General features: G+C 46.2%; 1 protein-coding gene across 8 annotated transcripts in view; it reads left to right on the top strand.

Moving 5' to 3' along the window:
* VPS8 (VPS8 subunit of CORVET complex) overlaps window positions 1-16,449 on the top strand; it is a 250,022-nt gene extending 233,573 nt beyond the window's left edge. For 7 of the 8 annotated variants that reach the window (XM_007083608.2, XM_042956660.1, XM_042956662.1 and 4 more), the window contains 2 exons: window positions 12,810-12,890; window positions 15,733-16,449. In XM_007083608.2, coding sequence (XP_007083670.1) covers window positions 12,810-12,890; window positions 15,733-15,882 — 231 coding nt within the window. In that variant the 3' untranslated portion in view covers window positions 15,883-16,449. Of the gene's footprint in view, window positions 1-1,496; window positions 1,578-12,809; window positions 12,891-15,732 lie in introns of all 8 variants that reach the window. The other variant, XM_042956666.1, reaches the window with a different exon arrangement.
* The last annotated feature ends 213 nt before the right edge of the window (window positions 16,450-16,662 follow it).

Raw genomic sequence — 16,662 nt, 5'->3', positions numbered from 1 at the left:
AGTGTTGCAAATGGCAAGATTTCATTCTTTTTTTACGGCTGGATATTATTCTGTTATATATACACACCATATCTTTATCCATTCATCTATCAGTGGGCACTTGGGTTGCTTCCATAATTTGGCTATTGTAAATAATACTGTGGTAAACATAGGGGTGCATATATCTTTTTCAACTAGTGTTTTTATATTCTTTGGGTAAATACCCAGCAGTGGATCATATGGTAATTCTATTTTTAATATTTTGAGGAACCTCCATACTTTTTTCCACAGTGGCTGCACCAGTTTGCATTCCCACCAGCAGTGCTCAAGGGTTCCCTTTTCTTCACATCCTCACCAATATTTGTTTCATGAGTTGTTTACTTCAGTGATTCTAATAGGTGTGAGGTGATCTCTCATTGTGGTTTTGATTTGCATTTCCCTGATGAGGAGTGTTGTTAAGCATCTTTTCATGTCTGTTGGCTCTCTGGATGTCTTCTTTGGAAAAATATTTGTTCGTGTCTTCTGTCCATTTTTTAATTATTTGAGGTTTTGTGTTGAGTTGTATAAATTCTTTATGTATTTTGGATACTAACCCTTTATCAGATATGTCATTTGCAGAGTCTTCTCCCACTCTGTAAGTTGTGTTTTAGTTTTGTTGATTATTTCCTTTGCTGTGCAGAAGGAAATTATTTGATGTAGTCCCAATAGCTTTTTGTTTGTTTGTTGGTTTCCCTTCCCTGAGAAGACCTATCTAGAAAAACATTGCTATGGTCAATATCAGAGAAATTACTGTCTGTCCTTTCTTCTAGGAATTTTATGGTTTCAGGCTCACATTTAGGTCTTTCATCCATTTTGATTTTGTTGTCGTGTATGGTGTAAGAAAGTGGTCCAGTTTCATTCTTTTGCATGTTGCTGTCCAGTTTTGTAAACACAATTTCTTGAAGAGAGTGTATTTTTCCCACTGCATATCCCTGCCTCCTTTGTCAGAGATTAACAGACCATATAATCATGGGTTTATTTCTTGGCTCTCTATTCTGTTTTACTGATCCCTGTATCTGTTTTTGTGCCAATACCATATTGTTTTGATTACTACAGCTTTGTAAATATACTACAAAAAATCCGGGATTGTGATCCCTCCAGTTTTGTTCTCCTTTTTAAAGACTGCTCTGGGGGTGGGGGATCTTTTCTGGTTCCATACAAATTTTAGGATAATTTGTTCTAAAAACTTAGCTTAGTTCTTAATATTGTCAGCTTTCACTGGTCTTCTGCAGCTTACTTCTCCAAAATGTATTTTTAAGCGTGACGCTAATCATTGTAGCTCATTTCATCAGCTGCTCTCCGTCCTGGTTCTTTTATTAAGACTTCGTAGGCCCAGTTTCCTTAACTAGAAAGCAGAATCATGAAAAATCCCAGAAAGAGGTCAGAGGCCATCAGTGTTTTAAGAGCATGGCATTGGCATATTGATCCCCAGTTGGTCCTACTCTGCTCCTGACATCACCTTTTGTGTCCCTTGAAAGGGACTGTCCCACCTCTTCCAGACTGATGCCAAGAGCAAGGCAAATGAAAGAAACTTCTGGAATTGGACTGCCCAAATTCAGGTGTGAGTTCCACCACCAACCACAGTGACCTCAGGCACAGCGCTGCACCCCAGGACCTTACTTGCTTTACCTGTAAAATAAGGATAAAGTACTGGCCTCATAGGGTTTTTGTGGTGATTAAGTGAGATAATACATGCACAGTATTTGGAACAGTGGCAGACAGTAGTCATTGCTCCATAACTTAGCTGCTGTAGTAGTGGTTATTGTTACTCCTTTCATATCCTAGCTGACTTAATCCAGCATTTTTTCGTACTGCTGAGAAGTCACTATGTTGTTTCTTTTTTTTATTGTTTTATTATTATTTTTTTTTTATTGTCATGCTGAGATCCAGCAGACCAGCAGGAGAGGGGCAGAGGGTGTGAGAGCGAGAATCCTAAGCAGCCTCCATGCTCAGCACAGAGCCTAAACACAGGGCTTAATCCATGACCTTGGGATTGTGACTTGAGCCAAAATCAAGAGTTGGGTACTCAACCAAATGAGCCACCCAGGCGCCCCTGTGTTGTTTCTCTTTAACTGTAGTATTAAAGGTTTTGGGTTTTTATGGGTATTTTCTAGTCAGATATTCATAATTTCCATCTCCCACCTGACGCACTCTCTGCCCGAGAGCTGCTCATTCTAGAGCAAGGTATGGTTACTACTCTATGTGAAATCTCCTTAAGAGAGATTCTGCCAGGTGTTTCCCTCCTCTCTCCATTCAGCTCAGCAACACATGTGCTTATTTTATTATTTCGTTACCTAGTTCATTATTAATTGTGACCTATTGAGAGTGTTGTGACATTAGGAAATAAAGATGAGTGAGAGGTGAGGGTTCTGTCTGGAGCAGACTGTGCTGGGGATGGGAATTTTAAGGGTGTTTCCTTTCCTGTTTGCAGGGAGAAAGGAAATGTGGCTTCACTCATATGTATCTCTGAGGCCAGGGTTTCATTGCAGGCAAAATATTAAGGACCTCTAGTTTGAAACAGCTTAGGTTGTAGCAAAAGTCTGACTGAAGCCTGTAACAGAAAGATTTAAAAGCGAGGCCAATAGCAGGCAGGGAGGGGGAGAAGTGAGAAAATACGATTCTCATTCCACGCATCCTACTCCACCTCCAGCTCCACCTCTACCAGCACGTTACAAAAATGCCAGAAGTTTCCTGGAATGCAGGAAAGACAAATAATTTGTTCCAGAATCATATCCAGCATCCCACATCTCTGGTAAACTAGGTTTGGCCTGCTTGTGTGCTAGTGTGGGAAGATGCTTAGGAGAAGAAATGTTGGGGTTTTGATTTCATGACCTTAATTATTGTAGAGATTCTGTGACTGCCCTGGCTTCATGTGTGATTTGAAAGCCTTTGTATCCAGGATCCCTAGTATTATGTTATCCCCATTCCTAGGAATCCAGCCTTCAGGGCGACAGTGGATCATGGCGGCTTTCCTATAGTGAAGCTTGATGCTCTAGTTAAGTCTGTGGATTCCTGAAAGTCTTAGGTTGTTTTCCTTCCTTCCAGCTGAGGTAATTAACAGCTCTCATTTCTACCCCATGTGAGTCATTGAGCCTCTGACATGTGCTGGCACACTATCTTAGCCCAGTGTCCTTCTGCCCAGGGCTTTCCTCCATCATCGGGACCTCATTTTCCACCAGATGTACTTTAACACTGAGTGTTACAAGGTCATTTCCAGGGCTGTCGCCGTTTATCCCTCTCATGTTTAGCTGCAGTTTAATTTTCAGCTTTTGTCACTATATTACATGGGAAGAAAGAAATGTGCTCTAGCAGATAGCGTCAAATGTGTTTTTCTTTCTCTTCCAATTGGAAAATCACTCATAATCAGTCCTCTGCTGGGGGGTTAGATGGTCTGGGAACACTGGGAAGGGTGCTTTGTGTTTATAGATTTGCCATACTGGGATCGAATTCAAATCTGCTTGCTCCCACTTTGATTTTGTGCATGACAGTGATTTGGCAAATCACATTCTCTGTACAGCATCTTAGACTAAATCTGTTATTCCTCTTCAAGGCTGTCTTGGGTCTTTGTGACAGTGTCTCTAATGCCTGTAGTTGGTTTCCCTAGTTTGTATATAATTGTGCAGTAAAAGCCACGAGTAATTTCAAGAAGAATGTGTATTCTGCTGCTTTAGAATGAAATATTCTAAATGTATCTGTTAAGTCCATCTGGTCCAGTGTGTCATTCAAAGCCTAGATTCCTTGTTGGTTTTCTGCTTAGATGATCTGTCCATTGCTATAAGTGGGGTATTAAAGTCTCCTGTTATCGTATTATTATCAGTAAGTTTCTTTATGTTTGTTACTAATTGATTTATATATTTGGGTGCTCCTAAGTTGGCATAGATATTTACAATTGTTAGATCTTCTTGATGGATAGACCCCTTAATTATGATGTAACGCCCTTCTTCATCTCTTGTTACAGTCTTTATTTTCAAATCTGGTTGTCTGATATAAGTATAGTTACTCCGGCTCTCTTTTGCTGTCCCTTGGCATGATAGATGGCTCTCCATCCCTTCACTTTGAATCTGCAGGTGTTTTTAGGTCTAAAATGAGTCTCTTGTCGGCAGCATCTAGATGGATCTTGGGGTTTTTTGTTTTTGTTTTATTCTGATACCCTATGTCTTTTGATTGAAGCATTTAGTCCAATTCCATGATTGAAAGATATGAATTTAGTGCCATCGTGTTGGAGTTGGTGTTTCTGGTGATGTCCTCTGGTCCCTTGTAGTCTTTGCTGCTTTGGTCTTCTTTTTTTTTTTTCCTCCACTCAGAGTCCCCCTTAAAATTACTTGCAGGTCTGGTTTAGTTGTCACAAACTCCTTTCGTTTTGTCTGGGAAACTCTTTATCTCTCCTGTTCCGAATGACAGCCTTGCTGGATAAGAATTCTTGGCTGCATATTTTTCCCCATTCAGCACATTGAATATTTCCTGCCACTCTTCCTGGCCTGCCAAGTTTCAGTGGACAGGTGTGCTGCTGACCTTACGTGTCTACCCGTGTAGGTTCAGGACCTTCTGTCCCTAGCTGCTTTCAGAATTCTCTCCTTATCTTTGTGTTTTGCTATGATATGTCATGGTGCTGGCCTGTTTTTGTTGATTTTGAGGGGGGTCTCTGTGCCCAGTTTCCCTCTCCAGATTAGGGAAGTTCTCAGCTATGATTTGTTCAAATAAAACTTCTGCCCCTTTTACTTGCTCTTCTTCAGGACTCCTTTGATAACAGATACGGTTTCATTTCATGGAATCACTTAGTTGCTCTAAGTCTCTCCTCGTGCTCTAGTTATTTCTCTTCGCTCTTTTTTTTCAGCTTTCTTATTTTCCATAATTTTATCTTCTGTTTCACCTATTCTCTCCTCTGCTTCCTCCTCATTCTCACTGTATCCAGTTTATTTTGCATCTCAGTTATAGCATTTTTTGTTTCATCCTGACTAGTTCTTAGGCCTTTCGTCTCTTGCAGCAAGGGTCTCTCTGGTGTCTTTTATGCTGTTTTCAAACCTAGCCACTTGTCTCACGACTGTTGTTCTAAATCCTTGTTCAGATATATTGCTTACATCTGTTTTGAGTGCGTCCCTGGCTGTGATTTCTTCTTGACCTTTCTTTTGGGGGAGAATTCCTCCGTCTTGTCATTTTGACTAAGTTTCTATCTTGTGTGTGTTTTAAAAGCTTGCCTGTTTCCTGCACCTGAGCGTACTGCTGTATCAAAAAGGGGTCGTACACTGCCCGGGGCCTGCCTGGCACTTCAGGAAGTGTTTCTGGTGTATGTTGTGTGCACTCTGCTGTTGGGTTTTGGCTGCCCTTTCCCGCTGCTCAGTCCTCTGCAGACCTCCTCCTTGCCATGAAGAGTGTTTGGACCTTTTACTAGGTGTGCTTTGATTTGTTTGTTAAAACAATCCTGGAAAAAAGCAGGGGAGCCAGATCCCAAAAAAGGAGAAAAGGGAAGAGAACAAAAACAAAACAGAATCAAAAACCATAAGGCTGATTCCAAAGACAAAGACAAGGAAAAAAAAGAAAAGAAAAAAGAAAAAGGAAAAAAAGCCTGATCCAAAAAAAAAAAAAAAAGAAAAGGAATTGAAAAAAACAAACAAGAAACTCTGAGCTTGATTCCAAAAGAAAAGAAGAAGGAAGAACAAAAGAAAAAAGAACTGTCAGTGTCATTTTGAGGCACGATTTTCAGTGCACTTAGGGCATAGGGAATGCTGCCCATGCTGGTCTTTGGAGGAGAGGTCCCCTGTGCTGGCTCAGAGTCCTTCTTGCCCCAGTAAATGAACAGTTGTCAGGCACGGGTTGGGGGGAGGGTGTTTGGTGTAAGTAGGTCCCACCTTCACTGGGGCCACTGTGGTGTTCTCTGAGGTCCCACCATGTTGGCATTGGGGGAAAATGGCACCACCCCAGTCTCTCATCCTGGACCGACCAAGGATCTCAACCCCTGCTGTCAGGCCCCCCTCACAGAGTAGCAAGGGCACTTAGCTTGCCCTGTGCCACAGATCTCCTGTGTTTTTTCTTTGACGTGTGGCTGGGATTCAAAACCCAGCCTTAAAGGAGCCGGCACCACATGGATCCTCCCCCATCCTCCAGAGTAGAGGCTTTCCCCCCTACTGATGAAAGGCCTTTGGCTGGCACCTACAGGGTCTTTTATCCGAGGGGAGACAAAAACCCTCTTCCAAAAGTACTCTAGGAAGGGGAATGTTTTTTCCCAGTGTGCCCCAGAGAGCTCTACACCACCCTATGCTATGCTCTCTAGGCCAGCTCCCTCCTGCCCAGGAGCACATGCCAAGGCTCCATTCTGGAAAAAGTCACGCACTTCCAAAACCTTGGATTTTGAGCTCCAAACGCTGTTTGCAAAAAAGATCCGGGACACTCAGTACTTCTCGCTGCCCAGTCTGTGGTTCAGAGAGGTTTTCCTCCTGTGTGAATCCAATGCTGCACTTTCTCAACCCTTTTCTTTTTTCTTTCCCTTTTGTCTCTCCACGGAAGAGTTCCCTCCGCTCTGCGGCAACGCTGTTTTTTCTCCCCCATTCGTATCCACACACCGTGCACCTGCCACCTGTCTCCCTCCAACCGTAGAGATCCTTCTGCCACTCTGCAGATCAGTTTCCTGGGTGTTCAAGTGGTCTGACCTCAAAACAGCTCTGTTTGAAGGACAAGGAAAGCCCAGGGTCCCCGTGTTTCTCCACCATCTTAACTCCTCCTTTGCCATGAGTAATTTCAGTAAATGTTACTTACTTACTTACTTACTTACTTACTTACTTACTTGAAACCTTTGTGCCCTAAATGCTTATTATCTCATGGTAATCTCTCCCTGGTGGTAGAGAGTGGCCCCTGGTGACCTTGCCTCTTGATCAGAATATAGACCCGGGGGGAGTGCCATGACCTGCTCAAGTTATGTAAGGGGCTGTGACAGAATTAGAGCTCAGGGCTCCTGAGTCCCAGCCCATTGTTCTTTCCCCCAGGCTCTTCTCCTGGGCGTATAGATGACACAGTTGCAGTAATCACTGCCGTTTATTGAACATCAAATAGGCACCAGGCCCACATGTTACCTCCGGTCCTCCAACAGTTCTGCAATGTAGAGTTTACAGATAATGACAGAGACTGAGAAAAGCTAAATAAGTTGGCCAGAGGCCCTCGGCTAGTTGTTGCAGAATCCTGATGGAGCCCAGGTCTGCCAGAGTCCGTGCCTGTGTTCCTGCTGCACTGCAGAGGGCTTGAGAAAGCTCCTGTGAGCATGTGACCGAGAGAAATGCTTGCTTGCCCTTCCTGTCCCTTCCTGCATCTCACCCGCAGGCAATTATTTCACACGTGCTCTGTGCCAAATCCAGTGCGGGTGCCGGTAGGCAGGAGAAGACAGAGGCCCCGTCCTTGGGGAGCTCTCCTTTTTGTAAAGCTTTCCCCCCACTCCCTCTCTTTGACACCCCTTCCTTTGCCACCTTTGCCACTTTGGACTGCACTGCGCTCTATGTCTGCTTTCTTTCCCTTTCATTGGCCACATTAGGAGGAGGTGTGCACGACCAGACTCCCGTGTTAGACTGACTCTGGGTGTGGTGGTGCATGCAGGGCCCTTGTGTGCCTCGTCTAATAAATAACCCCAAATGAGAACTTACAGCTCCCTGGGCATTTCCCAAGTGCTGTATGCATCACTTCCCAATCCCAGCCACCTTCTGTGGCATAGCTATTAGCTTATCCCACATTACAAAAGAAAAACGAAAAAACCAACCAGCTCAGAACAGGTAACCTGCCTACGAGTGTAGTCTGGTGGCTGGCGATGTCAGGTTTGGGCTTAGGCAGATGGCTTCAGTGTGTAGGCTCTTAACTACCAGCCACACATGGGGAGCAGGCCTGGTCTCCCCTCCACAGGCCACAGTCACACCAAGTGGAAGGTCTGCCCTTGAAAGTACTAAGGCAACAACAGAAAGAGGCTTTTAACTACAAGTCCCCACTTGCTTGGTAAATTTTCCTACCTCTTAAAAGGGTTGATACCTATATTTTTGATATTTTAAAAATAATCCTTGCTCCGAAAGCGAATTAAATAAAATGAAATTGACGTCTTCTCTGAGATATAGGGCAGATATGCCAGAAATCACAAAAAAATCTTTACAGGTCCCGAGTTCTTGAAACAGGAAGACGAGGGTCAGTGATTTCACACTGGACCAGGAGAGCCAAGCGACTGTGGGTTCAGACACCTAAACTGGACAGTTCCAAATAGACCAGGGTATGTGGTTGTTCAGCAGTGGTTTCTTGAGCGTTTGCTGGATATGGAGCATGGGGGACAGAAAAGTGACCAAGACACCGCGCTGGTGTTCAGGTAGCTCACGGTCTAACAGAATCACACCACAGTGAGTGTGACGTAACGGTTCTGCAGGGTTCACGCGGAAGCTGATCGGTCGACACGACTGGGGCGCATGGAGGAGGCGTTCCGGAGAGCGTGCTGACCTGACACTTCCATGTCTCATGTGCAAGGGTGTAATCTGGGCCCAAAAATGTTGCAATAGCAGGGACATCCTGTTGGTTTATGTAGACGATGTGAGAGCATGTTGCAAACGAGGCCTGCCCTGGCGAATAAGCAGAGCTTGAGAGGCTGCTGAGGCACAATAACAACCATATATTATTTTATCAGCAGTGGAGAAGGTGAAATCTTTTTGCAGGGTTTTCATGCCCCACAGATGCTGGGACGTTAGGCTCTTCTTGTTCATCTTTGTGCCTCAGGCCTGATGATAGCAGGGACTCCAGAGATACTTGTTAAACCGTAGAAATGGGTCTTCCGCTCACGAGGCCTGGAGGTGATAGGGCAGGAGCCTGCATAGCCAGGGCACAAATCAGCTAAACGGGTCTTCAGCGCACAAGCTGCCATCCCAGAGGCCCTGTCCCTCTTCTCATCGTCTCCCCATCCCACTCTTCAAGCCTGCACCAGGAAAAAGAGTACAGAAATGCTTGCCTCAGTGATTGACTAGTCATTTCCTGAATGCTTCCTTTTTAAAAATACTGTCTTATTCTAGGAAGGCCTTTAAATCAGGTGAACGTCTACTAGGTCCCAGGCACGTCTACAACCAGCTCTCCCATTTTGCCTCAAATGACTTGCCTTCACTTTACCGCAGTGACAGCGTTATGGCCCAGGCAAGAACAGGGCGTCTCCAACCTGCAGTGACTTTGCTTCCAGGGGGTTCCGGGGAAGCCCCAGCAGTCACTCCTTAGTTCAGTCTCTGGTTGTCCAGGATGATGGCTTGCATTGTAAGATAGAACCTGTAATCCTCAGTTATTTCACACCCGTGGAACAACTGCATTTTTCAGTTTCTGAAAGATGCCATTGTTGGAAACTCGTTCTTTTGGTATTTCCAAGGAGTTTAAGGGCCTCGAGGAGAAGGCCCTGACAAGCCACCACTGCACACTGATCTGGGCATGTCATATTGTTGGAAATTCTGAGTGTTTATGTGTTCTCCTAGCAAAGGAGAACTCGAGTTTTGTTTTTGTTTTCAAAATCATGGTTATTTTATTGAAGCGTTTCACCATTTGGAGTTCTAAGGCTAAAATAGGACTGGGGTGCCTGGGTGGCTGAGTCAGTTAAGCATGTGGACTCTTGGTTTCAGATCAGGTGACCCTCTGCATTGAGCTAACCTACCAGAGCAGTGCCTGCTTGGGATTCTCTGCCCCTTCCCCCCGCCCCCACCCTTTCTCAAAAGAACCTGAACTAGGACTTAATGTAGAATAAAGGAGGTTAAGGCATTCACAGATGTCAGAGGGAAAACCAGTCCTTGGTTTCCCAAGATTTCCCATGGACGAAAGGCTGTGCAAACACTCCATGAGAACAGAGAAATGGCTGTGGGGGGAGCCAGTGTGCAGGAGGGATGGCAGGGCTGGAGGCCGCAGCTCAGGTCCACAACAGCAGGCTGGGAAGAAGTCAGTACATTCACCAAAAACCACTTGCTTTCCAGGCTCTAGGATGCTGAGGATTTCCTCAGACAAGGGGAGAACTAGGGTTAATAAGGTAAAGGCCCTGTTTATGGACCCTTAATTGGTTCTGAAATTTTTATTCATATTAGGCAAGTCTCCTAGCCTTCTCTTCCTCAGTTTACACAGTCGTGAGCACTTATTTAGTAAAATAGGTGTAGGGCTTGCAGTTCCATAAGATTCAAAATAAAGCATGTGGCAGGAACATCCTTATTAAATAATTTTCTTATAATATCCAAGGGTTGGTAAGGTGCGTGTGTGAACCTAGTAAGTGTTGAAAACCAACATCCCTAGTCTGAGTGCATTAGAAAAAAAGAAATGCTAATTGAGTGGTTGATTTGGTACAGTTGAATCAACGGGGGGCAAAATACTCGTAACCCGAGAGCCTCCTGTTACCACAGGACTCAGGACGGGATGTCTCTGGCTGCCCTGAACTGTTTTTGGAGTACAGATTAGCACCTAGGCCCAGAAGTGCAGACTGACACTAGCTAGACTAGCTAGCAGTCTCAGCACTCCGGGGGGTGGGGGGGGGGGGGGGGAGGAGATATGCTAGAAACCCAGAATCGCAGACCCCACCCCAAACCTGCTAACCAGACCTCTCAGTGATTATTATGCATCTTAAAATCTGAGAGGTACTGGCTCATAACACATGAGCTGGACCATCATTTTTGACTTTTGCACTTTCTGCCTCGGTGAGCAAACTCCCAGAGGCTGGAGCCATTTATTCTGTGCCTGGAATAGACTCTTCTGCCACATAGTATTTCCTGGGGGGCAGCGGGGGTGGTGAAAGCATGATTCTGTTTTTAGCAGTGGCATTTTCTACTTATGACTTGACCCGGCCTTCACTTTCCGGCCTCAATGATTTGAGTTGGTTCCAAAATACATCCATAAATGAAGTAAATAAATGAGGAAATTAGATTTAAAAAAAAAACAAAAACTATGTGATTGAAGAATAATATAAAACTGGGTTGTAATTGCATACATAAATGTGTGCCACCAAGTCCTCAGCAGTTGCTAGTCTATGCAGCTAACTCTTTAGCCCTGCGTTCCCTAGTGATAAAAGCAGAAAAGAAAATACAATTATTAGCAAGTCTGGGTCCAGTACAGCTCTCCTCAGTGCAGAGTCTGATGGGACTTTTTTCAGTGGATCGCTGTAAGTGGCCTGTACCATCCACACTTTTGTAGCAAGTACAATAGTACATTTCATGAGTTTTTTTTCTTACAATATCCCTTCAAGGCAAAGGACTGTTTTATAAAAATACTTCTATAAGGGGAGACCTTTTCTGGCTCTTGCCGCTTGATCATATGCAAACTTGACATTTTAATCTTCTTTTTAATTAACTTGCCTTGCCCCTCACCATCACCCCCACCTCCCAACACCCTCCTCAGTCTACTGCTGACTTGTTTCTGGGTGGGCCTTCCTAGTTAAACCTTATTACAGAATAACCAGGGAATAAGCACAGGTGAAATGGGGGTGGCTGGTCCCTTGTCATATGGACTGTGGCAGTGGCAAGCCCACAGCTGAGGTTTTGAATGGCTAATAAAAGGCACGTATCACCCTTGTCCGTAACCCACCCTGCTCCCCAGTTTATGCCAGTAATACTAAAGGGATTCAGGAAACCAGGTGGCAAAACCATGTTTTTCGTTGTTAAGTGTCTCAAAGATAATTATATTGTTTTCTTGTTTTGCTTTGTTGGAGCTAGGTGTATAGTCTTTCTTAGACTTACAGATCGTCTTTAGCTTGGCTCTCCCCTGCGTATTTTACCTAGTGTTTGTCAGAAGTGTAACACTCCACACACTTTATCTCCAAAAATACGATATTTTTCCTACAAGAGCATCCGACTATTGATAGCAACTCAGGTCATAATCTGACTGTCATGAGATGGAGCTCTGTGTCAGGCTCTGTGCTCGGTGCTAAGCCTGCTTGGGATTGTTTCTCTCCCTCTCTCTCTACCTCTCCCCCACTTGAAGGTACGCTTTCTCTCTCTCATTTTTTTTTTCTGTTTGTTTATTTTTGAGAGAGAGAAAGAGCACAAGCAGGCAAAGCGCAGAGAGAGATGGAGACGCTGAACCTGAAGCAGGCTCCAGGCTCTGAGCTGTCAGCACAGAGCCCTATGTGGGGGCTCGAACCCACAAACCATGAGATCATGACCTGAACCAAAGTCGGTTGCTTAACCAACTGAGCCACCCAGGTACCCCTTTAAAAATAAATAAAAAGTGTCAAGGCAAGTTTAAACGTTCTCATTAGAGAATGATCTCTCCATGTGTCTGGCAGACTCAGAGACATGGAACAGAATGAAAAACAGAGCCTCCATGGGTCCACTGTTTTCTTTCAGGCTGTTTTGGATCATACCGCCCCTCCCAGGATTTCCACTGAGCCACCTTGTCCTCAGCCATCCCCACACCACTGACAGCATCACAAGAACTAAGTGTTACTTTGGGGCCACAACTGTGGGATTCCAGAAGCGCATGAGGTGTGAGCCTCCTCACTGACAGCTGCTCTCTGGACCGAAAACGAGATCCTTTTCACCCAGATAGGGGCTGAAGCAGTAACATAGTTCCACCCTAGGCCGGCATGAGTGATTTCAAGGGTACTCTTGCTTCCATTCTCTCTGAGCTCTTAGTACGTTTCCCCCCCAAAGATAGTAAAAATATTGAGGAGGAAAAGATGCGCCCAATTCTAATCAATGTTCAGTAAAATCTGTTTGCTGGTGGCGTGGGTTTCCTCTGAAAAAGCACAAAGGAAGACCGTATTCTGTTTCAGCATTGGCCACGTGCAGAGGCCGCCCATGGGTTTTGTTTACCTTATCTTTTCTAATTTACAGGCAGCCTCAGAACCTGTTCTGGACCCACAGCAAATCCAAGCGTTTGATCAACTTTGCCGTCTCTACCGAGGAAGTTCCCGGGTAATGTTTATGTAGTGGTTTAGACTTGTATTTCCCTATTTATAGATACTGTTTGGGAAATGCGGTGTCCTCAGGTCCTCCCGCTGCCTCTTCAGTTTGGAACCCTGGTTAAGGCCATGTGGAGCCCCAGCCCCAGGGAGCATTCTGGATTTAGCAGAGGATACAGAGGCAGTGGGAACTGCAGTGGAGACTAGGAAGATTGGTCTTCATTCCAAAGGCCCTGGGCTCAAACTCTGAGTACCTGTCTAGAACTGTAGAAGAGAACAGACTGGAAGAGCTGCTAGCAGTCATGCCCCAGCGTCTGTCTGGGTGCCCCACAGGCCCGTCCCAGGTGTGCTCAGTAACTTTCTCAGCCTGTCCTTCCTTGCCTACTGCCTATCTCCAGGTGGCCTGTCCAGTCACCCAGAGCAGAAACCCCACAACAGCCCTTTCCCCCAGAGATCGGGTAGGCATCTTTTTTTTTCCTCCTCTGTATTTCTTCCCTTCCCCTCCCCTCCAAACTGTCACTCACAGAGGCCGCTGCAGACCTTCTGTCCTTGCTCCATGCCTCTGTCTGGGTGCTCACTCCAGACCCCAATGTCTTGTTACCCTCTTGTTTAAACACTTTCCTGGACCTCTGTAACCTGAAGGTGGAGTCCAGATTACCACCTTCTCCATTCCCCAAGTCATACCTAAATTCCTGTTCGGCCAGATTTGTTCTCTGAGCTTATCCTGAGCTTGCACAGACTGTGTGTCTTTTAGGCCTGGACTCCCTTCTCCCACCCTGTTCTTATGCAGATGCCTGCTGGGTGGCTTGGTAGCCCAGAGGAAAACTTGTGTTCCTTCTTTGAGAGTTGGTTTTTATCCCAGGGGACTTCTCCAGGGGTCTCCTGAATGTGGTCCAGCAGCTTTATTGAACTGGCATCACCTGTGTCCCTTCTCAGCCTCAGCCAAGCTCTGCCCCAGGAGTTGGTTTTCTGGGCCTTCTCAGCAAGGTCCACGGCTTCAAACTGTTGAGCCATTTTTCAGGACTCCTTGATTCCAGATCACAAAGTTACAGAAGTAGAACACAGAAATGTCTTCTCTTAGGAAATAGAAAATATCTTTGTGGTTGATCTTTCTACCTCACAGTGTCTGAATGTGAAAGAACTTTGAGTTTATGTAACATCTGTCGCCCGTTCTGTTCCCAGCACTGTACAGAATTGTTCTTGCGGAGAACTTCACAGGCCGATGGGCAGCTGAGAGGGTTGTAGAGGATAAGAAGTGGCACGAGATGGGGCTCGAGCAGAGCGAGGGACATCTCTCTGCAACCTGCTTGACCAGCAGTGCATACACTTGAGCAAGTGTACCTCCTGTGTGTCCTTAGCTGAGTGACTTGGAGCTTCTGAGCCAGTGCTGTGAATTGGGCCCCACACGTGTCACTCGATTGCTTTAGATGAATTGGCACTTTGAACTTAGAGGTCCTTTGGGTGTCTCTCCAGTTACCATAATCCTGGTAGTAAGTTTTCAACAAAAGTGACAAAGGAGACAGGCGAGTCTTGTGCCATTAGTGCTTGGATGGAGAGAGAACCCCTTGCCAGGATCAGAGAACAGCTGCTGGGTCAGCCAGAAGACCGGGTTCCTGGCAGGGTAGGTGAGTAGGGAGCAGGTGATAGACAAGTTACCTCTAGGGAAGGCACAACTGTCAGTGGCTCAGCTGAGCAGAACTTGCCACATGGACCTGAGTTTGAATCCCACACTACCTTTTGCCACTCACCACAGAGTAACTTGGGGCAAGTGAATTAAACTCTTGGGGCTCTGGGTTTTTTACCCAGAGGGTTGTGGAAGATTAGAAATAGTACACATGTGGGGGCGCCTAGGTGGCTCAGTTGGTTAATTCTTCATTCTTGCTCAGGTCATGATCTCATGGTTTGTGGGATCGAGCCCCATGTTGGGCTCTGCCCTGACTGTGCAGAGCCTGCTCGGGAGTCTTTCTCTTCCCCTCCACCACTCACGCACATGCTCGTTGTCTCTCAAAATACCATATTTTTTAATGTTTATATAAGTTTTTAAAAAACAGTACATATGTAAAGGACCTGGCACAGTGCCTGGCACCTAGAAGGCACTCATTGCAGTTACCTTGGACTATCAGAAGTACCTGTGGACTTTGGGTCCAGAGCCTGACAGACTTTGATGGTTCACTCCTCACAGCTGCCCTGTCCAGGTGAAGGACTTTGGGTGTAAAATTTGTCTCTTCTGTGACCATGAGGGCCAGGCTCTCTGCTCCCTACTTTTGCAGAAAGCCTTTGAGGTAAAAGGGATGGCCCTCAGAGTGACAGTCTGGCTTCCCAGTGGGTTGGTATTAACCTTACCTAATCTTTCGGAACAGAGCCACTAACAGAGGGTTTTGCTGGTGTCATTGGTGGAAGCAGGACTCTAAGAGGACAGGTAGAGTCCCTGAATTTAAAGTGGCAGCTGGACTCTCCTTTGGTTGTGAAGGAGAGGTCAGAGGCAGAGTGTGGAACAAGCTCTGCTGAGAACCTCAGCTCAGGGCGTGTGTGCGGAGGGGGCGGCAGGGTCCTGTGCTAGCCAGGGTGGGAGTGCTCAGACCAAGGGAGGTTCGGAATGAGATGTCCCCAGTGCAGTCTCATCATTATTAAAGGAGGAAATATGGGCCCTGAAAGTGAAATGAACTTGCCCGAAGTCACATTACTTGTTTGTGAGATGCAACCCTGGGGTCTATACCCTGCAGCACAGTGCTGTCCCTTGTGTATTCGAGGCCAAGGAACTGAGGACCCTCCACTCTGTTCCACACCCCCTGCCAAACCCACCCACGTTGTCTTCCCCTACTCACCTTGGTTGATGTGTGTCCCCTCCTTTGCAGCTGGCCCTCCTTACAGAACTCTCCCAGAATCGCAGCAGCGACAGCTACAGGCCGTTCAGTGGCTCCCAGAGTGGCCCTGCTTTCAACAGCATCTTCCAGAATGAGAACTTCCAGCTGCAGCTCATTCCCCCACCTGTGACTGAGGACTGAGGCCTGGCACTGAAGACCAGAGACCATCCTAATGCAGCCAGGGAGGGACCCCCTCTCTAACTGGCTTGGCCCCTCCGTCTGCCCCCTTCTGAGCAGAGGTTCCGAGGGGGACATCTATGCCTGGGCCTTTCTTCCTGCCCCTCATTCCCCAGGGAGACTCCCTGTCTCTTCCAAGATGTTGCTGCAGCATCAGGTCACCAGACCAGTTGATTTTGTTTTGTTAAGCAAAGGAATGTCCCATACTTTTGTCCAGCTTTTTAAGAAAGTACGTTTTGCCAGTTGGGACGTTTTCCAGTTTCCCTGAAGCTTAGAGAATAGGTGGGACTCAGGCAGATGGCATTCAGGAGTCTGTCCTGCCTCATCCCCTCTAGCTGCTGGGTAACCTGGAAGGACTTCAACTTCTGCTGCTGTTGGGAAAAGAGAACAGGGGTTGCAAGGCCACAGGATAATTGGAACCTGCACTGTGGGGGGAGGTGGGGGCATCTCCCTTTTGATGCGTATATGGCAAAACCCATTTGAGTGTAAGATTTGCCCTCTCTGACAATAAATGCCTCTGTGTTTAAGTTCTGCAGGCCTTCTGGCTGGCTGTCTAGCTCTCAGTCTAAGTCACGAAGGACATTCAGAACCCTTGTTGCCACAATTGGTTTTATTAATCCAAAGTCAGGGACCCTGATTGTGGCAACCCTGCCTTTATTCACATGATCAGCTCCATCACAGGCTCCATTCAGAGTGGCCCAGCCACCCAAGTGCTCCTATGGCAGCGAGTAGGTGAGCCAGAGC

This window comes from Panthera tigris, chromosome C2 (assembly GCF_018350195.1).
Source record: "Panthera tigris isolate Pti1 chromosome C2, P.tigris_Pti1_mat1.1, whole genome shotgun sequence".
In the NCBI taxonomy this organism is placed as follows: Eukaryota; Metazoa; Chordata; class Mammalia; order Carnivora; family Felidae; genus Panthera; species Panthera tigris.
This window is presented reverse-complemented; position numbering and strand designations above follow the sequence as displayed.